The 25,991-nt window shown below is 44.3% G+C and overlaps 1 protein-coding gene and 1 long non-coding RNA gene across 2 annotated transcripts in view; one reads left to right on the top strand and one right to left on the bottom strand.

The window, feature by feature from the left end:
- LOC135378379 (kunitz-type serine protease inhibitor conotoxin Cal9.1c-like) overlaps positions 1 to 15,633 on the top strand; it is a 47,474-nt gene extending 31,841 nt beyond the window's left edge. The window contains exon 3 of the mRNA XM_064611417.1: positions 15,536 to 15,633. Coding sequence (XP_064467487.1) covers positions 15,536 to 15,561 — 26 coding nt within the window. The 3' untranslated portion in view covers positions 15,562 to 15,633. The remainder of the gene's footprint in view (positions 1 to 15,535) is intronic.
- A 3,124-nt stretch (positions 15,634 to 18,757) lies between these two features.
- Positions 18,758 to 20,830, bottom strand: LOC135400412 (uncharacterized). Its single transcript, XR_010424610.1, has 6 exons — positions 19,957 to 20,830; positions 19,848 to 19,872; positions 19,740 to 19,782; positions 19,623 to 19,671; positions 19,538 to 19,564; positions 18,758 to 19,443 (listed from the first exon to the last, which is right to left on the bottom strand). It is a non-coding gene; the product is annotated as an uncharacterized LOC135400412 (long non-coding RNA).
- Between the last annotated feature and the right edge of the window lie 5,161 nt (positions 20,831 to 25,991).

Genomic DNA, 25,991 nt, shown 5'->3' with positions numbered 1-25,991 from the left:
TTTACAATAAACGCACACTAAACATCTTTGTGTGCTCTCTGTTTAGTGTTCCGTAGCAGACCTTGGTGGGATGAATGTGGAATATTTACAGGGTACATTGGAAACAGTGGTGTACCTGGTGATGGTGCCTCTCTTGTTGTGGAGTGTAGAAGTGTTTCTATAAGTGAAGCTTGGTGCTGTTGAAAAGTCATTAGCATCTGTGTGCAATTTTGCAAAAACTGATTGTTAAGGTCTGCTACCATTTTGCCAAACTCCTGTCTTTCTTGATGCTGGAGCTCGCATTGACGCCTGTGTGCCTCCTCCGTTCGCAATGCTGCCGCTCTTTCCGCTCTTTCTGCTGAGGTCTTCATTATCCTCTCCAGGCCACCCAGGAAGGTGTCTTTCCTGCTGCGTTTTCTGCGACGCTCCTGCAGTTGAGGGCGGCCTCAAGATGACAGCAAACGTTATGTATTGCAGAAGCTGTATGCGACATTTATCATGATGAACTGTGAAACACAAAGCGACAGATGCCTTACCGTCACCAATAGGCGATGTCGTCATGTTGGCTTCCTCTTCGAAGTCAGCTTCCACATTTATGGCGCCAGCAGAAAATTCTGCGCTTGTGTTTGGCTCTGAGGTGAAAAATTAAACATTTCATACCATGACTTCCATGTTGCTCCATTTACTGTAACCACACAACTCTGCAGGAAATGTAAAATCAAAATATCAAGAACTTAATTCACCTAGCATTGATGGTTGCTCTGTAAACCCGTCTTCCGCAAAAGATATGGAATGTCAGCATGAGTCTCGACATGCACTACATATCCTATAAAACAAATACATAGTGATATATACGAACGCTCTGTCTCATGGGTCATGGCACATATTGCGGGGACACAAATTACATTGCCACGCCGTGCAGCCGCTGTAACGTGGCGTGCACGACGAGAGAAAAATTACCGATCATGGTGCACAATCTGGCCTACGATTTGGCCGGACTGCTGCGGGAATTTCACCTTCTCGGGTAGAAGCAAGATTCCTTCATCGTTGCCAGTTCCATGGAAAAAATTTGATCGTTCGAAATTGGCACCTTCCTATTCAGAGATACCATGCAGTACCTAAATTTGTCGCTGGGAGAGCTTGTGGAAACCGTCAAATCCATGGGGGGCGCAGAGGCGTTCCAGTGCCTGAAGCAGGTATTTGGAAACGACTACGAAATTCTGCTTTGTAAAGGTGTATTGCCATACAGCCACGTTAATTCTTTTGCGGTGTATGACGAATTGGCTCTGCCGGCAAAATCTGCCTTCCGAAATGATCTCACGGGGGAGGACATAAGCGAGAAAGACTACCAGTATGCGCTGCAAGTATTTGAACGTTTTGGATGCTCGAATCTGAGGGATTATAATGCATTGTAGCTGAAAACGGATGCCCTATTACATGCTGGTGTAATGCAGCACTTTCGACGACTGTGCTACGACGCGCGTGGATTGGAATTGCTTCATTGTGTTTCTCTGGCGTCCTATTTGTGGCAATGTGCTCTAAATTACACGCAGGCAAAATTGGAGTTAATCATCGACGAGGACATCTACAGAACCATCGAATCTGGTGTTAGGGGCGGGCTCTGTCAGGTGAGCAGGCGTCATTTGTGGGCTAACAACCCTCTGTGTAGTGGCTATGATCTCGATAAAGAGGAGGTGTACATATCATACATAGATTGCAACAATCTTTACGGATTTAGTATGGTAAAGCACCTCCCCGTCGGCGATTTCGCGTGGGTCGAGGATTTTAGCTCTGTGGATTTTATGCGTCACCCCACGGATTCGGAGGTGGGATACGTGTATGTGTGCGACTTGGAGTATCCAAAATCTATTCACGGTCTAACGCGGTACTTCCCCCTGGCTCCCGAGAAGGCGGTGGTCCCGGAGGAATGGCTCTCGCCATTCCAGCGAGGTCTTCTCGAAGAATTAATGTATCAGCCAGCTAACAGCAAAAAGCTGTTGCTGGCGTGCAAGGACAAGGTCGAGTACGTCGTTCATTACGCACTGCTCGCACTCTACTGTAGATTGGGCATGAGTGTGACAAAAATTCACCAAATCCTAAAATTTCGTCAGGCACCATTCCTGCGTCCCTACATTGAGGACAATGTGTCCAGGCGCGTTGCCTCGGGCACGACGTTCGAAAAAAATTTGTATAAAATCTCGAATAATGCGGTCTTGGGAAGAACGCTTTTAAATAAATTTAACATGTGGGATATTTGAGTAGCCTTCGATGAGGAGACGGCGAGTCGCCTCGGGAGTCGGGCAGAATGCGCGAGAATGGAAATTTTGTCCCCCGATTGTGTCATGTACGAAATGTGCAAAAGAAAAATGCGATGTGATTTCCCCTTGCAGATTGGCTTCACGATTTTAGAACTGAGTAAATTAACCATGTACTCGTTCTACTATGAAACTCTGCTGAGCAAGCTCACTTGTCCGGTGATTACCTGCTACTTTGACACGGATTCTCTGATCCTCGGCCTATTCTGCAAGGAATACGAAGATCAGTTACGTGTGATCACCGACGACCATTTAGACTTGTCTTCCTTCGATCGGGGGCATCCACTGTACAGCGAGAGGAATCGTGGTAGGCTTGGTGCATTCAAAAGTGAAACTGGTAGCATACCCATAGAGGAAGTAATATGTTTGAAAGCCAAAATGGGGGTACTCCATCAAACTAGCTGGGGGAAAACAAATTGCAAGAGCTAAAGGGGTCAAAAAGAACATTGTGCGCAAACACCTCCTCCATGATATGTACCACATAACCCTGTTCAAGCACACTAGCGTATCGCACGAACAGGTGTCAATAGTGGGAAAGAAACAGTGCATGTACACCATCAGAAATGTGAAAAGAAGTCTGATGGTGTACGATGACAAACGATACCTCTACAATGACGTCGACTCTTACCCATATGGAAGCTGTGAATATGGTAAGCTTGAGTGGATGACGGAGATAGCGTGATTTAACTGGGCATTCTTTCTCTCCTCAGGTAATGCAGAGGATGAGAAGGAGTAGCGTCAGTTGGACCAGTGGAAGGATATGGTACCTCGTTCTCTTCTCGCTCGTCTCGTGCACGCTGGCGCTGGACGCCTGCAACTGAAGACGCATGAAGCTCGAGAAGGATAAGCACACCTACCCGCTTGAATGCCCTGGTGATATCTTGACTATCACAGATTGGCATGTGGTACCTATGCGGTCCGACATTAAGCTGGACAAGAACGCTACTGGGTCACTACGCACGTGCCTTCAACCAATGGACGTGAGTGTCCAGTGCACGTGGAATGTCTCAACTCACGGAGGATGAAACTTTTCTTAGCCGCTGTCCCAGAGACACCTACAAGATTCGTCACTTCCGAGGAACCATGCCCAGCATCAAAGGAATCAATCTCTCCAAGACAGCCATGATGTACTCAATAAACGTTGCAATGTATTCCTTTTGTCTGTCTAAGATAAAGCTGTAGCGGGGTCACTGGGTTGGCCGATCAGTTGTCCTAGAAGGAGCCAATCAGCGTGAAGTGGATGGATCAATCAGCAATCAGTAGGTTTGGAGGGGCCAATCTGCGTGAAGTGGGTGGAGCCAAAAGGGGGCCTGTCAATCAAAGTGGGGTCATCTCAAACCAATCAGCATGAATGGGCGAGCCAAAAAGGGCCCTGTCAATGAAAGTGGGGCCACCAACCAGAGGGATTAGAACTGGCTTGTGTTGGATTAGAACTGGCTGGTGTTGGATTAGAAATTCCTAGTACTGGATTAGAAAAAGGATGTTCTTATAGCGGGCCCCCCTATACTACTTGCAGGTTCACAGCCGCCAACAACATTTAAAAAAGTGTGTGGTGAATGTCAGGCGAAAGGACTGGACGCCGTCGAGGACATCACTGGTCTGCAGCAAACATTTTAAAGACAGGTGCTTCGACAGAACGGGGCAATAATCTTGCTCAAAATATGCACCTCTAGAAATTCACTTGCATGCATTTAAAACACGCAACAAATTCACTGGGCCAAAAGTATCTTACTTTCTGCAGTGTACGAAAAGCATGCAGAGTTGAAAGCATAGATCGAGAAGTAACCCGTCAAACGGAACTTACGAACTTACCGTGTGAAAAATTTAACTAAGTTAATAATGAAATTATTCAGCCCGAAACGTAAATCGCAGTTACGAAGTTACTTAAAAAAAACCAAGTTACTTCGGACACAAAATAGCACTACATAGATGCAGCGCGTGTGAGCAAGTTCGACCCTGAGTTGTCTGCGTTGAGTTTTCGTTTATGTCCAACAATGCGAACGCTGTGCATCTTATTCCCTGTGGGCACACAATGACTCAGCTTCATTTCGCAGCGGTTCTTACTTCCTGTACAGAATACGGTCATTGACTGAACATCACGTTTTATGACATAAAATGCCATGGAAGAACCGGAGAGAAAGCAAGAAAACAAGTGGACGTGAGTGAAAAGCGAATTAAAAGTAACTTGGAACTTGGCTTAAGTTACTTTGGCAAAGTTACCTGAAAAAGAAACGAGTTCCTCTGAAAGTTACCACGGCGCAAAAGTAGCGAGTTAAGTTATAAGTAATTACCAAAAAAAGGAACTTAGTTATAGTAATGAGTTGCCTCAAACTCTGGTTGAAAGTGTGTATTTGCATGAAAATCTAGCCTCTATTAATCATGTTCCCTAGCTAAGAGTTTCAAGCAATGGTTGATGATTGGAATCAGTACTGCATGAAGGGCACCTTAAAGCTGCAACTAGTCCTATGTACGAAAACACTCCTGAATAATGCACTCATATGCAGTTAAAAGCCACTCCATATTGGATAGGACAGTACTAAGATAGGCAAAAGCATATAAAGAAAAAAGGTATTGCATGAAAATTTTGCCTAACATACAAACTTGTATTAGTGGGACATACAAACACACCAGCCACATGTCTCTTTGGTGCGTTCCAGCATGTTTACTTTACTTAGAGACAATAAATAATTTTTCAACCTCCGAATGTCTACTCTTTATTCTCCCTGCTTAAGTTTGCGACAACATATGTTTGAATGCAGCCCAAATGGAAACAATGTGATCCGTCTGATCAAAGAAGTTTCCCAGTGCTACAGCAGTATCGGACTGTACCACCTTGCGAAGGAATATACAGAGAAGGTGACAGCCAGGCCTCATCTGCGAAAGAAATTGTCAAGGTTGATCATATTCAACAACCGCTAATGCACTCTGCCCACTTACGTTGACTGCTTCAAATTGCTGTTGCAACTGGACTTGTGATACTTTGATGTTGGAGCTTTCACTACAAGACCTTGCTACTTAGCCTTTTTATGACTTATTCACTCTACCTCTAGTCATTTTGAACTGTCTTTACCGCCATTTACCTCCCCAGTGCACATATTTTTAGTCGATATGTTTTTACCGTCATATAGCCTTTATATCACGTACTTAATACCATTCTAGTCATTTGGAAGTGCTTTAGTGCCGTTCGGCATTTCGTGTCATAACTAGTCATATCTAAACTTCCTGTGCAAAGCATAATGTTTATACCCAAGCATACTAAGGTGGTTACATAAACAAACGTGCCAAACATTGCTGAATGCCTGGAGTCAATTCTGAGAATACTGCTCCCTGGCATTCCACACCCTCGAGCAGAAAGGAAATGGGAGAAACACGAGAAGCAACACGACTGCACACGCTGACAGACGACAAAGGAAACGTAACACAACAAATACAACACCACACAAAACCAGAAATCACATAATCGAAGTTCAAAGTACAAAACTGGAACGACACGACCTCACACGAGTACAAAATAGACAGGAAATAACATGTATGTGACGGGATTTCACACAAAAAACGTGAGGAACCCAATCACGAGGGATTTCTGCAGCGATCCGTGGCAAAATTTTAGCGAAGCAGCAAGGGAAGCGCTCACAAACAGCAAAAATTATCACAGCTTACATGGATTCCAATGGGCTGTAATGGCTCTTTTGAGCACCGCAAAATGGCGGCCGGTTTGCGTACCCTTTCCTGCGATACCCTCTCCCATCCGCTATCCAGCCTTTGTACATAGAGATCAGTGGTGTTGACTGGTGCTGATGTCGTGTTCTGATTTGGACTGTTGATATGGCTGCACGTTCATAGTATCGTTGCTGCTGCCGCTTTGCACAAACTGGAAACGCGCGGCAATGACACGGCCGTGCAAGAATCCTCGGAAACCACGGTGTTGCGGTCGGAAATCAGTCCGCAAGCTTCGTCGGCGGCTGGCGAGAGAGAAACGGTAAGTTGTAACCACGGTCCTTTAATCCTCTCTCTAGTCACGAAACTCCGCCGGAAAGTTAGCCTAGGGACCGGAGCTGCCGCGCGGCGGCGCACGCATAAGCAGCAGGTGGTGACGGTCGCGTCTGGCGCATCGTAGCCGTATGGAAGAACTGATGTTCTGAGGCAACTGATGTTCAAATAATGTTGTTCAACGTCTTTGAATTTTGTTTTATTTTACATGTGCACGGGTGTGCAGCGATATATAGCTCTCTGAGCAGTATAATCGGCTGCGGACAGAGGAGAACTTTCAGCGAGAAATGGCTTTCACATACCGACGTCCAAATGGGACTGATCGCAAATTTGCAGCGGCGCTTTGTCTCTTAAAAACGCTGTGTTTAGGTAGTTATCTCATCGACACGCTTTACTGTAAGTGTTTCGATCACGTTTGATGTCTGAAAAATTGAAGACTCTACCTGCGCTACAGCAATGAACCCAATCATCATTTATTGCAGATTTACTATTTTAGGTAGCAGAACTCCACAATACTGCTATTGCAACGTGTTTCACACACAATGGAGGCTTTAATTAACTACATTTTATGATTCGCGAAACAACAGTGATCACAATCAGCGGCACTGGCAATGAGGACTTTATATCACAGAACATCAATGGCCGTGAGTGACTGCAGTTATGAAAATCGGCAAAAGCAATGTTCCAGGGCAACTCACGAAATGACCAAATGCCTTACGGCCTTGGATGGCCAGACTTATTTGCACTGTTCACCGACAGTGGTGAATCTTTCCTGCCACTTGCAACAGGGCGTGATCTGGGTGTAGCCAGGTTAAGCTTCTTGTTTTTCTTTTTTTTTTTTTTTTGCGGGCAAAGAAGTGCAGCCAACATCTAAAAAAAATTAAGCTCTTCAGTTGGATTTAGTGCGCACTGCATCCAACGCTAGGACCAGGACATATATATACAGGGTGTCCACGCTAAGTGTGAACATATTTTTTAAAAATATATCAATCACCTTTTCCGAGATGAAATCAATTGCAATATAGCATATGCTGAAGGGCACTCCCTAAGGGGGGATTAACAAACTCATAAGGCAATGTCTTAATTAACTTTCAATAATTAACTTTTTAATTATAAAAGCTACGAAGTTGCTCCAATGAGAACATCTGATCTCTTCGGTCACCAGATACCAAAGCCGTTTTCAGAACAAAAATCCGTCCGATAGATCGTCCGCAAAAAATTCGTGAAGGAACGCCATTTTTTTCTTTATTTTATTCATTGCGCATCTCTAGAGACGCGTCTTTCCTTCGCCCCCAATACGAGAGGATGAAAGAGCACACTATCGCCTCTTGCGTCCTGGAAAAAGATTAAAAGAAAACAGAAAATGCAGCCCAAGATAACGGCAGTCGCGATAGAGTCACCCGATAGATTTGTGTTTTTGTTTTGTTTCCGCAAGTTAAAGCTAATCTTCGACGCATGAGGCGGCACTGTGCTCATGAGAGAACTGATGTTCTGAGGCTGGAACGACATAGAAGGGACAAATACATAGCTTAATTGGTAGAGCCCTGGACCGGCAATCCAGAACATGTGGGTTCGACTCCTACAGCTGGTTAACCTTTTCAGTGACTTTCATCTTTCATCGGCACTGTGCTCTTTCACTCTCTCACACTGGGGGTAAAGGAAAGCCGCTTCTTTGAAGATGCGCAATAAACCAAATAAAGAAAAAAAATGGCGTTCCTTCACGAATTTTTTGCGGACGATCTACCGAACGGATTTTTGTGCTGAAAACGGTTTTGGTATCTGGTGACCGAAGAGATCAGATGTTCTCATTGGAGCAACTTCGTAGCTTTTATAATTAAAAAGTTGACACATTGCCTTAGGAGACATTGCCTTAGGAGTCTGTTAATGCCCCCCTAGGGAGTGCCCTTCAGCATATGCTATATTGCAATTGATTTCATCTCGGAAAAAGTGATTGATATATTTTTAAAAAATATGTTCACACTTAGCGTGGACACCCTGAATATATATATATATATATGTGAGGTACATGTGACACCTTGAAAGTTGCACAGACCTGTGCCAACTTTCTCAGCAGGGTGTACTGCTTCTATTGTGTGTCCCACAGCTTCCGCTTTATTCGGTCAAGTTCTGCTTTTATGCACACATGTGAATCAGTCCGACAGGAATTCTTGCAAGTTTTACAGCAGGCTAGAAAAGATAAATTAATGAATGCGTGTTATTATGGCCTCTTGTTGGCTGCATTGCAGTATGTTACAACAGAGAAGTTTCAAAGGGCTTCTATGAAGAGTAACGCACATTCTACTCTGATGCGCCTAGCTGTCTGTCTTGAACGCAGAGTTCTCCTGTTCCAACGTCAATGAGAGGCGCCGAGCTTCTACCACCACTACTCATCCGTTTTTTTTTGTTTTTTGTTTTTTTTGAGAACGGTTTCGCTGCTGGCAGCCTCGTCGTTGCGCGACTTTTAGTCTTTGGGGTTCTCTAGTATTGCGGACACCCGTCAAAAATTCGTGGCACGGCCTCAGGACGCAGCTTTGACCTGTCGCGAGGCATGGTGACCTTCTCTTTGCTTGCGGTGTCATTCAGAGCTTCGCGTGTCACGAGGAATTCGTCCGCTCTGACAATGTCGGATGTGTCAAAGTGCTTCTCGCACACACGTGTCCACTTTGGCTCAAAGCTGAAACGCGAGTCCTCTTTCTGAGGTATCGAACGCTTCCACTTGTCTCGCTTGATGGCATCAGTCGGCGACGCGAAAAACGATACCTTTTCACCAGAATTATCATATCCCGAGCAACACTCTGGGATACAACACGTCTGCGGCATGCATAGATTAGCCGAAATCTATTCACAGTCTAAGGATGCACGTGGATATCAGGAAGAAGCGTCTACACTGGTCAGAACGCAGGCAAAAGAAGAGGCATTTACCTGTATCAGCTGGCGTTTTCTCCCCAAGTAGCGACGCGCGCGCCTCCGCGCGGCGGCGGGTCTCCCTAGGCAAACCTGACCTATTGTTCTCCGGCGGAGTTTCGTGACCAGAGAGAGTATCAATGGACCGTGTTGTAACCAAGTGGTTGTAACTTTGTACTGGTGCAGTGCGCTTGCTCTTATTTATTTGTTCTTCTCCGTAGGCAATCCAAGCTGTGGTCTTTGCCCCCCTTGTATGGTCTTAGGCATCAGTGGTCTTAATCTAGTGTCATTGCCTTGACTCTGGGGGCAAGACTGAGAAGCACCTGTATTGCGGCTCTCCCCCAATGATTTTTTTTCAGAGTCTGAGGTACAGCACAGGAGTAAAAGGGTGAGAATGGACAGCGTTCTCTAGGTTTGGAACTGTCTTCTGCTGTGTATCTCACTTCGATATTTCATTTCTGCCCATGAGAACATTGCCAAGTTTTTGTGCATTTTGTCTTTTTCAGATTACCACAGTGGTGCCAACTTTCACTTGCGGCTATCCAAGAGACAGACGTACGATGTGATGCGGTTCAGCTCGTCCCGGATGTTATCATAAACAATATATGCATTTACCAATTTCTAATGGCTGTGTTCCATCTCCTCTTTTTCTATGTTTGCTGCAGTTGCCTCACTGCCTCATCCCGTTGTTTTACCCTCGCCAAGCGAATGGCCGCTTTAGCGGTACGATGAACTCAGCATGGGCATGTTCATAGCAATAGCACAATGCCCGTACTAACATACCTGAAATTTGGCCCGTACATTCCATTAGTCTCACCCTATGTTCTTGTCTTCTTTTTATTTTTTTTAACCTTCTCCAACGCCCTGCGGTCTCATGAAAGGTTATCGTATAGATTCTTCTCCCAAGTCTTCTAACACTTGGAATACGTTATACAAGAGCAGGAAATTGACCAACTTGCACGATATTTTCGACCACTGACCTGCTCCAATCGGGTTAGCATGGCACACGGCCAGAGGAGGACATATGACTGAGACAAATAATGGGAAAGCGCGCCCGTTCACATTCCTTTGGTTGCTGTACCACCTGTCTAATTGTAAAAGAAAATCGTGGGGGAACGCATAAGGCTGTTATTCGAAACGTGTCTCTTGTGTGCTTCCTTGTTTGTCTTTTTCGCATTCCCGCAACGTGTCCTCGGCCTATCATATTGGCCTTGGCTCATAATCGTTGTTGTGGACGAACTAAAAATCGTAGAACCCTATGTTTGCGCCTAGAGAGCAATACGTGCGCGTGGTATGCCTGTGGACCAAATCTGTTACAATGAACGACTGTAACGTTTCGTGCAGCACTATCTTCGGTACGCAAGCAGCCATGGTCTCAAGGGAGTATAAAACTGTAATCGGTATCATCAACATAATTATCGTAATGAACCTAATTATCGCAATACGTTTGAATAATAGCAATTGCGCACCTCGCCGCGCATGCTGAATCATATTCGGTTACTGCAACTGTCACTGACATTCTGCGTGTTAGAAGCTGTTAGGGGCAACAAGCAGTCTCCTACAAAAGAATTGTCACTGCTAGGCAATGAATGAGAGAGAACAAGAGACAGCAAATCGTGATAAAATTTCCTTTTTTTTGGAGGGGGGAATTCATAAAATTAGATTAGGCATATGCTGTGGGACTACCACTGTGCTATGTATTCTTGTCTTTCGCATTGTACGATCTCGAAAACCTTCCGTATGACGTTCCTTCCATCTGCCGACGTCCTTGACCATTGCGAGTGAACATGTACGCGTCCTTACATATGTGGCTTCCCAGCTAATAGTTCTTATGAAGCCACAAAAACATGGTAGTTAGTTAGTTAGTAACTTAGTAAAATAAAAATAAAAACTTGGTATTTCTGGAACCATGTCAACTGTTTTAGGAAAACCGTGCTACGGAACCTGCGTCACTAACTTCATTTATCCGTAGGAGAGCTTGGAACGAATTTTCGTACCTTGATTTCTTGAATGACACTCGAAAATTATCCAAGTCCGCATTACGTTTCCTGCCATATTGCATTTGCGATCTATTAGAAAATCTATTCATTCCTCGCTAGACGGTATTAGAGTAAAGCTAAGAATAACAATAAAGAACAAGAAGAGAAACGAGAACCCCGGATTCGAGATGCTTCTGGTGATAAAGCAGCAAGGTTATACAACATATCGGAATTGGGAAGGGACCGGGTGGCTGTTTTCAAAATTACGGTTGCTACGTGCCGAAATATCATGAAGCCGAACTATCACATGGCCGAAGAAAAGGCCTATATCGTAAACTAAAAAAAGCCGAAACCGAAGAGAGATTCCTCATAATTTGTAAAAAGAAATGAAAAAAGCAAAAAAGCGTAGAGCGAATGCGACCACCGAGGTGAATCTCGCAAAAATCCGATTGCGCGCTCCCAACACACACCTAAGCGACACAGGAGGAACTGACGTGGCATATCTTATCACCAAAAATGCAACAATGCAATTCAGCTTCCTGAAGCTGTACAAGTTGATGCATAACTTTCCCATCAAGACGATTGGAGGGGGTGGCAATTTTAGTGCATAAGGTATGGAGTTCGTGGTCAACCACGAGATGCTATGGGGTTGACCAAATAGACTGCGACACATTTTGGTGGAAGGTACTATCCCTTCCTCCCTCCATCTCTCTCGCGTTTTTTTTTTTCTCTGTCGTTTTCGTCAAAAACAACTACGTTGCTGCTCAACGTCTCTAATGCCGCCCATAAAATTTACGTGATGGAAAATAGGCGACATAAGACAGACGAAAAACCTCTCTTTCGCAGGTAGACCAGTCGCCAGGCCATAAATAATGAATATGCAGCCTACTATGCAATTGTTATTATAATTATTATAATTGGAGGTTTACGTACACGAGACAACTGAGATCATGAGCGACGCCACAGCGGCGCGGTCTATTCAATTGTTTTACGCTTTGCGCACCACTCACACAGCGTTTCAGTAACAATGTCAAAAGCATAAAAGAAGGAAAGCGCGTCACAGAAAACGTGCGATCAACGACATTTGTTTGCAGGTAATATAATATGGAAACACGCCGAGTCAAAATGTCATTCTCTCGTTTTTCACTTTCACGCGGCTTCATTTCACCACACGCATACTGACACTGAACTTCGCGTTACACTAACATAACCGTCCTGTAATTTTTTGTCACAAGTAGAAAGCGCACGTAGGGTTGACCACACTTTATTACAAAGTAGATTCCTCGCTTAGAAGGTTATGGCTAAAAGGTGACGCAGAAACAGGCGTGCAGACTGTCGTCCGCCCTCAAAGTGCATCAAGCTACGAAACAAGGATGACTCGCTATCTCCTCAATAATTCAGATGATGAAGGCAGCAACGTAACAAATCAAACAGCAGGTACCCGAAGCAACAGTGAGAAAAAACACCAAAAGGACGGGTAATCGTTTTCGAGCTACGACGTGCTACACATTTTTCTGAGTGATAAAGCAGTGTGTGTATGTATGTATAATTTCACACTTATTGGTGTGTGTGTGTGTGTTTGTCGACAGGGAAACGAGTCCAGCCACACACGCAAACACACGAAAGAAAAACCCGTCCCCGAATTTCGCACGTGTCTGCCGTCATGTATCGCGTATTACTGAATTCAGGTACCGTCTGCACCATGATAAAAATTCGTTATGTTGGCAAGGGGAGTTTGTCGGACAAATCCTTTTTTATGGTAAGATGAAAAACAAAGGAAACAGAGTCAACAAGAGATAGCAAATCGTGATAAAATTTACCTTTTTTCAGGGGGAGGGGGAATTCATAAAATTAGATGAGGCATATGCTGTGAGACTACCTCAGTGTGAAGTATTCTGGTCTTTCACATTGCACGTTCTCGAAAACCTTCCGTAAAACGTTCTTTCTATCTACCCCATGTAAAGTTCCCATCGAACCTCTCCCAATTTCTTTTTTTTTTCTTTTTTCTGGCTACATTAGTGATCCATACGGCACAATTCTATATTGTATTCATTCAGGGATTGCAAATTCCATCCTTGGTTGGACTTCGACAGCAAACGCTTGACTAATAATATATTATATTTCATACCATATATCATTATATATTACACTACCCTTATTGTTGCAGGAACAGGTATATCAATTCGTACGCATATTGCAACACACAGTCTTGTTTCAGCACATATTCGCATGCTGTTGTACCTTCCGTACATTTTGTTGCAATAACAGAGGCTATCGCAGTAGCGTAACGCGTGAGCAGGTTAGCTCATGCCCTTTTCAGCAGTGACAGAAACATGTGTGTATGTGTGAGGGAGCATACGCGCCTGTGACCGGGCAATCGTTTTGCCCGTTCTTTTTTTATGAAACAAGTGCAACACACAAACAAAGTGTTCCAGTAGCCACATCAGTTTTCGACTTGAATATGTCTTATAAATTTTCAACCACACGGTATGGTTTCTTGTAGCTTTCGGACTTTCCCATGAAACGGTTTATCTTGTTGGACCAACTCCTGATAACCTTGATGGAGATAGAGCTCTCCGGAATCCGTGCACATTGTCCAGCTGAGTTCAAAGGCTTTCCAAACCGTTGTCATGTTTGAGAAAATGAACGAGAAAGACAGACACCGAGGGTAAAATGTGGGACAGGAACGCTTACATAGTGTCCTGGCTTATTGCGGCTCAACGTAAGAAATCATAAAAATGTGGTGGGACATCCAAATAAATGTCGACAATTATGTACAGCCATCAAGTCCGCGAAAGAGCCAGGGCATAAATATGCAGTACGCTGTTTTACGCGTTGTGCACTACCCACATAGAGTGCTTCGCTAACAATGTCAAACCGATAAAAGAAATAGAAAAAGCGCGTCACGGAAAAATATATGGACAACGACATTCGTCTGTTGGGAATATAACAAGGAAATTTGATTTCAATATCTAAACTTCTAAACTTGCCGAATCAACATGTTATCTTCTTTTTGTCACAAATAGAAAGCGCGTGAAGGGTTTGTAAAAACTGTCGTAGAGCGTGTAAAAACTGTCGTTCGCCTTCAAATGTGGAAGACTCACTATTATCTCGATGCTGAAGCAAGCAATATAACAAGCAAAACAACAGGTATCTGAAACAACAGTGAGAAAAGAAACGCCGCTCATAGCCCCAGTTGCTTCGGGGCGCTAACACGTAATTAAAAAACCCGAAAAAATAGGAAGAGGACAGGTCAGTTGTTTTCTAGCTTCGCCGTATTACGTATTTGTCTCTCTCTCTCTCTCTTCTTTCTTTTCTTTTTTTTTCTTCAAAAGTTACCGTCGCGCTTTCTGATATTGAAAGGAGTATGTCGGACAAATCCTTTTTTATAGCAAGAAAAACAAAGGAAAGAGAGAAAACAAGCGATAGCAAATCACGATGAAGTTTACTTTTTTTTTTTAGAAACTGATAAAATTACATGAGGCATATGCTGTTATACTGCCTCAGTGCCAAGTATTCCGGTCTTTGCGTTGCAGGATCTCGAAAACCTTCCGTAAAACGTTCCTTCCGTCTGCCAACGCCCTTGACTTTTGCCTTTGTGAAGGGATAATAGGCTTGTGGGGTAGCCCAAGTCCGAAGGGCTATTTTGGGAGTACGGATTTTCTAGGGAACCTGTTTAGAGAAAGCAGAGTTCCTGCTGGCCGCTAACCGACAAGATAAGGATGGTGGCGCCGCGTAGTAGCGGGTGATTCGTAGCCTTTAGCGACGGACTTACTTTCAAAGTTCCCCTCACCGGCTGTGCTGTCTGGAGTTTTCCTTGAGTTTTCCAGTAGACTTTCCATACGCTTGTCTGCACAGCTCCACTTGAGGTCGGTCTAGGACGCTTGCTACTCCCTTGCCCCTCACTCCTTCCCGCTGCCCTCTTTCCACCTGCTCACGCCTGTACGCCGCTAGCACGGCATTAAAAAAAAACTTTCCAAAGTAGGAAGCAGAGAGAAAGCGATAGGGGGAAAGCGATTATAGGGAGTTTTAGTACATCGTACGCAATCGACTTTGCGTAAGTAAGGGATAGCGTTACAGGATATGCGCACTGCGCGAAGCCCTCTTTCTGTTACGGGCGTGCGCAGAACCATCAACGCTACTCCTTACGTACGCAAACGTGATAGCGTGGAATCTACTAAAACTTTCTTATTACGCGTTACACAGATTCGGTAGATAAATCGAGTTATTGACCTATTAGCACTCTGCACCAAGAAAACTGCGCTGTTTCTTGAACGATATATTTGAGCTGACTTGCTGTGGTTGATGACATTGATACTTGATGTGGTTTTTACCCTATCTCATGCACGATTCTCCTTATCATTTCAGGGCCGAACGACTTGAGAAGGACGTGAGAGAGATTCCATGTAATGACCATGATCCTTTACTGAAACAAATGCGATGCTCTAATAAACAGCATACGTATAGCTATGCTCTTAAACTAATTCAATTAAAAATAAAAGTAGGAAAGGGGTTTTGTTCCTACCTGCTCTGTGCGCCTACTGATAACCCTTCCCACTCCCACCTGAATTGCGCGCAGCACACGCGCAGGTAAGAAAGACAGATACAGAAGTAGTAGAAGAAGAAGATGATGATTGGAGTTTTAATGGCGCTACTGTAACAGTTTTTTTATTGCGTGTTAGCGCCGCGAAGCAACTGCATGTGGCTATGAGCGGCGTACAGATGTGGACAGACGGAGAGAGGACAGCAGGAAGGAGTGGGGGGACAGGGGGATTAGTATGCGTCCTGGTCCGACTTCAGGGGGAACTGTGCCGACATTCGTCTGGAATGTCTTCGGGAAACCCAGGGAAACCTCAGACAGCACAGCCGGCGGTAGGATTCCAAACCACCACCTTCCAGTCTGCAGCCCGACCATGGTTACCACCAACGAGCGGACGCCTCAGCCCACTCGGCCATGCCGCTGGTGCTACTGTAACAGTGCGCCAAAACAATGGTGAGATTGCGACTATAGCCTGAAATAAATATGATGTTAATTAAAACAACGTGTGACTAGCTAAAATAATAAGATATAATTCGGGGTTGTATGTCACCAGCACACAATCCAAGCAGCACACAATCTTAGTCCCATATTGGCTGAGCATTGGCGATACGGGTCCAATATGGGACCCGTATTGCCAAGATTTTCCCCATATATGCATTTTTTTATTTTTTTATTTTGTTCATAGATACTACTAACCTCCTCCTGGAGGCCCAAGTAGGAGCGGTAAAAAAGAAAAAAAAAGAAAGAGAAAAGGAGTTACGCGAACAACGAGCACCTACATTACAAATATATTACAAGTGGCTCTGAATGATTGACATGAACGGGTTTACGGAATCCACGGACACAGCATCGCCTGGTATAGCATTCCAATCTTCGATCGTATGTAAAAAAAGAAGTGAGAAGAATCAAGTTTGCATGCATAAGGTTTAATCTGAAACCTATGGCAACAACGCGTGGGACGCTTATCAAAAAACGAGATATAAGAGATAAACGAGAGTTAATTATTAAAAAGTTTTTAACCTGGCAGACTTGCGTCGTTTCATTATACGACGTCTAATCCCGCCTTGTCGTAAGGGTCACTAAGCTTAGCCAGCGGCGTAAACCTGTTACACATACAATGGAGTGCCTTTTTTGGCACCGCTTCAATCTTGGGAGTGTTCCCTTCAGTGATTAGGTCCTATATCGGACTTGCATATTCTAGAAGAGGTCAAACACAATTATTATAAGCCGTTAGTCTAGTTTTCGCAGTAGCAGTAGTTTTCGCAGTTTTCGCAGTACGTTCCACTTTAAAAACCATTATTCACCTAATGTCCTACTGACGACGCTGTCCACGTGTCGATTACATGAGAGGTCATTGGTAATAGTGACTCCAAGGTACTTAAAATTGCCTACTGTTGCCAAGGCATTATTGTTAATAACATAGTTGAAGGGTAGGCACATCCTTTTTCTGGTAACAGCCATAGCCTTATTTCTGCAGATTTAACCTCATTTGTCACGTATCGCACCAAACCGCTATATATTCTTCAAACAATCATTTAGCAAAATCTGATCATCAACAGAGCGAACACGAATACGAAGAATACTGTCGTCCATAAAAAGGCGACAATGTATTATTCATAATATCATCAATAAAAACTAGAAACAGGAGCGGTCCCAGAACATATATATTATAGAACAAATATGGGGTCCATCATGCCCATGTGCAGCCCATGTTGGCTAAACATGGGAAGAACGCGTATTGGGTACCTATCCCAAATGCTCAAACAGCACGCCGATATTGGACGTTGAAGCGTGTGAAATGCCCCGCTCAATATACGTCGTTACACTCAGCAATTTCCCGCAGAGGATACACATCGTTCGGTACCCGGGTTCGAATCCCAGTGCCGGTTGTGCTGTCTGAGGTTTTTCCTGGGTTTTCCTTTGACGTTTTCAGACATATGTCAGCAGAGTTCCCTTAACACATTCCCCCAGGGCATCAGTCGTGACGTTGCCCACCTGTGTGGGGTCGACAACGGCGAGCCCTTCCACCAGCACCACTACCTTCGAAGCAGTAAACATCTGACAATTCCACTGTAACATGCAGTGTAACTCAAGTGATGCAAACAGCTGCGATCTTGCTTCGCGATGCCAATCGGTCGTAGCTGCGGAATAAAACGAAACCAGTCACAGCGAATGGTCGTTCCAGCCAAATCGCACGTCCGACGACTCGTAATGTGCATGCTCGACACTCGAATCGTTCGTTTCATGTAGAGATGGTGTGGGTGTGATAATGTAGGGGGAAGGTGCGGTCAGCCTGCTCTGGAGTGGCGGCTCGGTGTACCCAGGGGAGGGAGAAGAGGGGAGGGTGAAAGAAGGGAGGGGGAGATGATGGTGGCACAGGAGAGTGAGAGATGTGCTAACTCTCTTGTTCTGGGATTTGGGTAGTGTCTCCTAGTAGTCTTCATTGGGATGACCCCTTTCATAACGCCCCGCATGGTGCGCCAGCTACGGCTATGTTTGGTGAGTGGCGCCCTACGGACCCCAACCCCCGGTACCAAGGTGTTTTCCGTACCGTGCCGAGGGGATGTAAGGCGAAGCGTAGAAGTCTTGAATGGTGGCGGTCGGAGCCTTGGTCAGGCCGCGGCTGACGGGTTTTCTGAAAAATCTGGGACCTTCCCAGATGTATAGGAATGAAGTGTGGGTGACCTGTTGGAATGCCTAGTTACCACGCCGTATATGGTTAGAAATTCTAACTCTACGACCGTCTCCGAACCGAAGCCTATGACTTACCTACCAGAAGCTTCAGTGCAAAATACATCGTTCTTCCAGATGCAAGAGATGACAAAGAGAATACAGTACCCTTGAGTAGTGTGTCACCATTCTTCATTGAGAAGGCGGTGTCATCTCCATCTAATGTACCAAAAATCATGCGGATGCGATCTGGTGACTCCTTTATGAAAATGGGTGTTTAGTTTCTGTTTACTTTCTACAGACCAAGGTCAACATGGAAAACAAACATTCTCCAGAGTTTGTGTTGCTTTCATGTTTACATCATATGTTTACTTCTTGTTGACTTATGGCCCTCAACTTTCTGTAGACATTTGGCAACAGAATAGCTGTGGAATTTTTTGTTCTCTTTCTGTGTACTGTCAACATAATTCTGGTAACACCATCCCGCGTATGATGTGAAGACTTTCTGTAGACTTCCTGTGACTCCACTCTCTTAGAAATGAACTTCACCGCATAGCACACTCCTGGCCAATCATCATTTCGAATATCGTTATCTGCCTGAAAACGGGAGGTGTACGCCATTTTTGTGACAATTATGAACAGCGTAAGTATCACAAAAAAGCCGTGCGCCTACCGTTTTGAACAAATCAGGTCACATAGCGATATCATTCGAGTTGATGGTCGGCTAGGAGCACGCTATGCGGTGAAGTTCATTTTTAAGAGTGCATATGTTCACTTACTCGCAACACGCATAAAATACACGAAATGAAGTACTGCAAAATTATATATGTATCTACTTTATTCCGAAAATGCATACCTTGAAAGTGGTATCCAGTGTCGACACAATCATACAAAACATCCCGCGCACACAGTAGTTACGTATTTCACACGTACACATCCTTCGTGCCACATAGTGTCGCGTCGCACAATTGACAGTCAATGATCTGCTGTTCTTCTGGCGACCCACGGTGAAACAGCTAGAATTTCGGCGCCAGCGACGTCTCTGAAGCGCTGGAGAGATATGTGTCTGAAATAGGGCGTGCAATCGCAAATTAGTAACGTTCAAACACAAGTGAGTAAAACTGAGTAATACGGTCATAGCAACAACAAAGTTGGTTCACCCAGCTTAGTGTTCAACAAAGTAGAGCCTGCAAGAAGGAAAATGAAATTAGCAGAATCAACACCAGCCACGAAGTGTACACTTACCTGACGGGACGCAACACTGCAGCCGCTGCTCCGAACAAACAACAAAAACCTACAGCACAACAGTCATCGTGTGAATACATGCGAAGCTTAATCACACACTCCGATCACACAGCTTACCCATTACGACGCAAAATCATATCCTCCTTCCTTCTTTCATGGCCTGCAACAACGAGAATGAAATTAGCAGAAGCAACACCGGCCACGAACTGATACTTGTACACTTACCTGACGGGACGCAACACTGCAGCCGCTGCTCCAAACAAACAACAAAAGCCAACAGTCATGGTGTGAATACAAGTGAAGCTTAATCACACACTTCGATCACACAGCTTACCCCATACGACGCAAAATCACGGCCTCCTTTGTTCACAAATGGACGAGCGAGCGCGGAGACCGTTCAAACGTCTTGCAACGGTTCCAACGACATTACGATGATGCTAATGGCGATGACTCCTTCATGACAAGGCGAGGGGCGAGGGTGAAGCACGGCGGCGCAGAGTCAAAATGTGGAGCAAACTTGTCGCATGCGCATGATCCTCATGTGGTCGTATAAGTTGGAAATATATTGCATAATAAACTGAAATATAAATAATACGAGGAAGCGCCTTCCCAAAGCCAACGAAAATGTATTTAGAGCTTTAGTGTGCAGCTAAAATGTGGCAAAGTGTCATTTAAGCTACATTTGATCATAAGTTCAGATTCAAATACCGCTTTGTTTAGTGGAAAGACGGTAACACTGATCTGTCTACCTCCCGGGAGGTTTTTTTTTTTTTTTAACTCACCCTGAAATTGCTAATATTACCCATACAGCCTGTCTCCCAATGAATAGATTCACAAATATGCCTCTATACATATATACCACCACCCCCCACCCCGTTAGGAAATGCTCGGTACCCCCAGAGGTCGACCTCTGGGACATTACTGGCTGATAATGCAGTAATTAATAATACAAAATACTTCTATAAAATAAAACGGTCGAAATAAATACTCATTACACAGGTGCACAGAAAGTCCACAAAGCGTCAACAACGACACCTATGTACATTGTCCACACAAGGTACACATAAGGTATTTCAAAAGACTGTCAACATGATGTCAACGGCAATTCCTGTTGACTTGATCAACAAGAAGTCGAAGTCAACACACTGTCAAGACAGGAAACAAGAAGTCCACAAGAAGTCTGCAGAAAGACAAAATGCATTTTCATAAGGGCTTGCTAATAAAATGATCCTCAGAATCTGACTGTGACACTATCTTGAACGCACATGACATGTTGGGCAAAATAATTTCAGCATATTTGCACAAAACACCAGCCGAGGCGTGATCTCTGTACTGTCTCTGAAATTCTTGTAAACTTGAAAGGCCAGGATGTCATAGATGCCCGTAAAATAAAGATCAGGAAGAACAACGAGTACATTACAACACGAAATATCATCCTTATATTTGACCGCCCCACTCTACCAGAAAACTTGAAAGTTTGGTATCTCTCGGCCGATGTGCGGTCATACATTCCAAACCCATTGCGCCGCTTCCTGTAACAGGTTTGCCGCAGACTCGTGCCGTGGCTCTGCCTGCTATGTACGGTGTGGCAAGTCTGACGACGAGACCAAAGAGTGCAAAGGGCCAGACCGCTGTGTCAACTACTCTTCCATAGATTTGTTTAACGCTTGATCTTGTGCAAAATGGAAATCTGAAAAGGAGGTCCTACATATTAAGGTTACACATAACATGAGTTATCCAGAAGCCAGGAAAAAATGTGCTCCCTTGTTTTTTTTTTTTTTTGAGAAATCATTCGCTACAGCTGTAAAACAAAAAGTAAAACTAGTCACAAAGCGACAAGAACGACAAGAGTGGACAGTAAATAGACACACAGACAAACGCAATTGAAGTCAAATGAGGTGCAGAATCATCTCCAACACCATCAACTCCCGTGGTGTCACTAACACCGACGACACTTGTGTCCTCACAGTCGACGGAGGTGACATCCACGGATTGCGACGAGGAGACGAGCTCTGTGAGCTCCTTTGCGAGCCCGAGCTCCCAATCCCAAAACAAGAGTGCAAGAGTTTAACGGGAGTAGGTCATTCCCCGACATATCTGACAACGAGCTTGCGGCTGCCCGGAAGAGACCCCCGCTGCAACGAATCACTCCCTCAAAGAAAAACAGATAACGCAACCTCTTCCTAGTCAGCAAAAGTTAGTAACACACGTCCTTCTTCTTCTTAGTACTGCCACCATTATGAATCCCACAATCCTCCAGTGGAATTGTCGTGGGTTATTGTCTAATTTGCATGATGTTAATGATTTTTTCGAGAACTAAACGCAGCATGCTTTTGTCTTCAAGAAACATATTTAAACACAAACACACCTAATCCACTGCGCAGGCACAATGTCTTTCAAAGAGATCGAAATGACGCCACCCGAGCATCTGGTGATGTAGCAATCCTCACACGAGGACCGCAATTCTCCTTAGGGAAAAAAGTTGCCGGATCTCTTTGGCTTCACGTATAGCATATGTTTGTAAGTGCTCAAGCGTCGCCACGCCAGAACTGGACAGCTGTTTTGGCGTTATTGCGCCATCATCAGCAGTACGCAGGCAGGCAATGTTTGAGCTTGTTACAGACTTGGAAGCTGTAGCTGTGCAGATGTGTCTTGATAGAATTGTCACCCTCTGCTCGGTCTATTTGCCACCATCAGAAACTATTTCACAAAAAAAGATCTGGAAGATTTATGCAGGCAGCTTCCAAATTGTTTTATACTACTTGGTGGCTTTAATACTCACAATCCCCTTTGGGGCAGTACGAGAACCGACACTCGAGGGAAGACGTTAGAGAAGTTCGACGCCCATCAGTCTTTTAAACACAGGAACACATACACCCACATACATACATTCTTCAAGTCAGTCTCTCTCAGCCTTAGATCTGTCCTTTAGCAGTCCATCACTGTTTAAAGAGATAGAATGGACTGTAGAAGAAAGCCCACTTGGGAGTGACCACTTCCCAGTGGTGTTAAAATATATGACTCTAGTGAACCCACTGACGACACGCCCTACCAGATGGTAACTCCAACTAGCCGACTGGAAGCAGTTTTCAGAAAAAAGTGACCTGTCTTTAATTCCTATCGATAATCTAACAAAAGAAGAAGCTGTCTTATTACCAACGCCTTACTTGATGCAGCAACAGAATTTATTCCCCAGACTTCTGGTCACCTCCCAGAGCGACCTAAACCCTGGTGGAATAATGAATGCGAGAAAACTCGCAAGCTTCAAAATCGTGCGTGGGGTACATTCCGGAGGCACCCCACAACACAAAATCTTGTACTGTTTAAAAAGGCAAGAGCGAACGCCAGGAGGACGCGAAAACAAGTTAAGCGGTTCTCTTGCCGCAACTTTGTGTCTTATCTGTCCTGTAATACCCCATCTCAAGTGATGTGGGACAGACTCCGCAAAATCAGAGGGGGACATCGCAGCTGTTTGGTCCCTCTTTTAGAAGTCTACGGCCAGGTATGTCAAAGCCTAGAAGAACAAGCTAATGTCCTCGGTGAACACTTCTAAAGCTTTTCAAGTTCTTCCCACTATACAAGTGAATTTCTTGAAACTAAACAAATAGCTGAAAAACAAAAGCTTCCAGTACATAATGATGATGGTACCATGGTAGAACTTTCACGTTCATTATTATCTGCAAAAGCAACTGCTCCAGGCCCAGATCGAGTTGCATACTCCATACTCGACTACCTGTCTGACTTACCAAAAAAATACTTATGCGAGTTTTTCAACCATGTTTGGATACAGGGCATATTACCATCTACATGGAAAATTCCCACTGTAGTACCGCTCCTGAAACCAGGGAAGGAAGCTTCAAGTACTGTCAGTTACCGTCTATTGCTCTCACAAACTGCATAGGCAAAACTTCAGAGCGAACTGTGAACAACCAACTGATCCATCTTCTAGAAACAAATAATTGCATATCTGAATTCCAATGCGGTTTTCGAGTGGGGTGTTCCACACTGGATCACCTCATTCGTTTAGAAACAGCTATTCGTGAATCTTTTGCTAACGAGGCAACACTATTTGTCAGTTTTTCTTTGACATGGAAAAAGCATGTGACACCCCATGGCGATACGGTATCTTGCAGGACCACTATTCCTTGGGTATAAGGGGTTGTCGTTTTCAATCCATCGCTGATTTCCTTCCGCACAGGAAGTTTAGAGTTCAGCTGGGAACTACTTTGTCTCTCATTTGCGAAGGAGAATGGTGTCCCGCGGGGATCCGTTCTCAGCGTCGCATTATTCCTGGTCAAAATTAACTCTATAACCAGCGCCATTCCACCTTCCATATCATACTCTTTGTATGTGGATAACATCCAGTATATCTTGTTGTACGGCAAGGCTGTCAAGGTGTGAACGACAGATGCATGAGGTTAAGTGCTTAAAGGTTAAAGCTTGAACGTAAAGTGTATAAAGTCAATGAATTTAGTGGAAATTCTCTCACACAAGTCCTGGGGTGCTGACCGGGAAATACTGCGTCGCCTGTATAACCTCTTGCATTCGCTCAAAGATGTATTACGGATCTGTCGTCTGTGGCTCCGTCCGTCAGTCTGTATTGAGGGCTTTAAACCCTGTCCGCCACCAGGGGCTCAGGCTTGTGCTCGGTGCATTCCCAACCTCGCTGGTCGAAAGTATGTATGTTAAAACTGAATCTTCCTTAAAAAGGCGGCGTTTTACCTCGGGGCATTATACGCATTAAGAATAAGAAATTATTCAAAACAACCAGCATTAACTTGTATTACAAAAATACGGTTGAAACAGATCTTTGTTAACCCGCCCTCGGTTGTCCCTCTTTTCTCAATGCGAATTGAGTGGGATATTGAGTATCACGAATTTTCTTCTTCTAACTCCCAAGTTGTATAGTGTGGTAAGAGCCCCCCCCCCCCCCCCCCCCTGCGAACCACTTCCAAAGTCTGACACCACATTGACAAAGTACAGTAAACAGAAAACTTCTACACGAGTACTACAAGAAGAATTTGAACAACAACAACAACAAATAAATAATGATTATGTAGTGGGATGTCTCGCCACTGAGGCAGCACCCTATCCCATTGCATGATGGGGAGAAGATGGTGAATGACGATGAATGTTCAGGGTTCACGCAGGAGCCCTATTGCTGCTAAGAATTTGAACACTTGAGAAAAAACTTCGGATATTACATTGAAATTTATACAGATGGGTCAAGGTCGAGTGCAGGAGTGACTTGTGCCATCATTTCTGGCACGTGCACAAGGCCACATCGTATAGACAACGCAGCATGTATCTTTGCGGCAGAGCTTTACGCAATTATCTTGGCACATAAGTACATTCTTCATGGTTGCATAAACTTATCAGTAATATATACAGATTCCTTGAGCTCCCTTAGCGCTATTTGTAGAAGGCACATACAAAATAATATTCTTATGCAACGTGCGCAATTCCTAATCAGTACGGCACAGAAGAAGGGCTATTCCGTAATCCCCTGCTGGGTGCACAGCCACTCAGGCATACCGGACAACGATTTGGTAGACCATGCTGCTAGAGCTGCTACTGCAACAGATATTACACTATTCGAAATACCTCAGGAAGATATCAAATGTGCACTCAAGAAATATCTCTATAAAAAAATGGCAGAATTTCTGGGATACGTAGATAGACAACAAACTTCATTTGATTAAACCTCAGATTCAAAGCCATGGAAACTTACCAGAAAATCGTTTATCGTGTGTTTTACGAATAAGGTGTCGAAAAAAACCGTAAAGCCATCTGTATGAGCAATCACATGGGGCTCATATATGTGTTTATTGTATGAGCAATCATATGAACTTCTATGAGCTATATGAGCATGTATGAGCTATATGAACACTCTCATACAGCGTATGAGCCATATGAGCATTCTCATACAGCGTATTCATGTACATGAATGCACATGAACCGTCTGAGCAAACGTGCGACACGCGTGATTAAGCTAAAATGACAACACGTGATTACAAAATACCGGTTTATTCAGGTACTGGCGCGACGTAGGTTACTCAGAAAGCTTGCCAAATACTTTTTGATGAGCTTCTAGTGCAGGTACCTTGATATCGATAGTTTACCTTCTTCTGCATATTTGACGAAGGTATCTGTTGAAAACGAAAGAACGAAATTAGAACTGCGCATTATTTCTGCGCCTAGAAGTATTCCAGTTCCCACAACTTATACAACCGTATGGGTTCATACTGAAATGGACCTGATTAGGGTCAGTTTCTGATCCCAACGCATAGATCACACCTTCAAAGCATTAAGTTGTACTTAGTCAGTCAGAACAACGCACGAGGTCATTTTGCCGATTAAAATTGAACA

Source organism: Ornithodoros turicata, chromosome 1 (genome assembly GCF_037126465.1).
Source record: "Ornithodoros turicata isolate Travis chromosome 1, ASM3712646v1, whole genome shotgun sequence".
Classification (NCBI taxonomy): domain Eukaryota; kingdom Metazoa; phylum Arthropoda; class Arachnida; order Ixodida; family Argasidae; genus Ornithodoros; species Ornithodoros turicata.
Note: the sequence above shows the minus strand (reverse complement) of the source record. Positions and strands in the feature narration are given on the sequence as shown.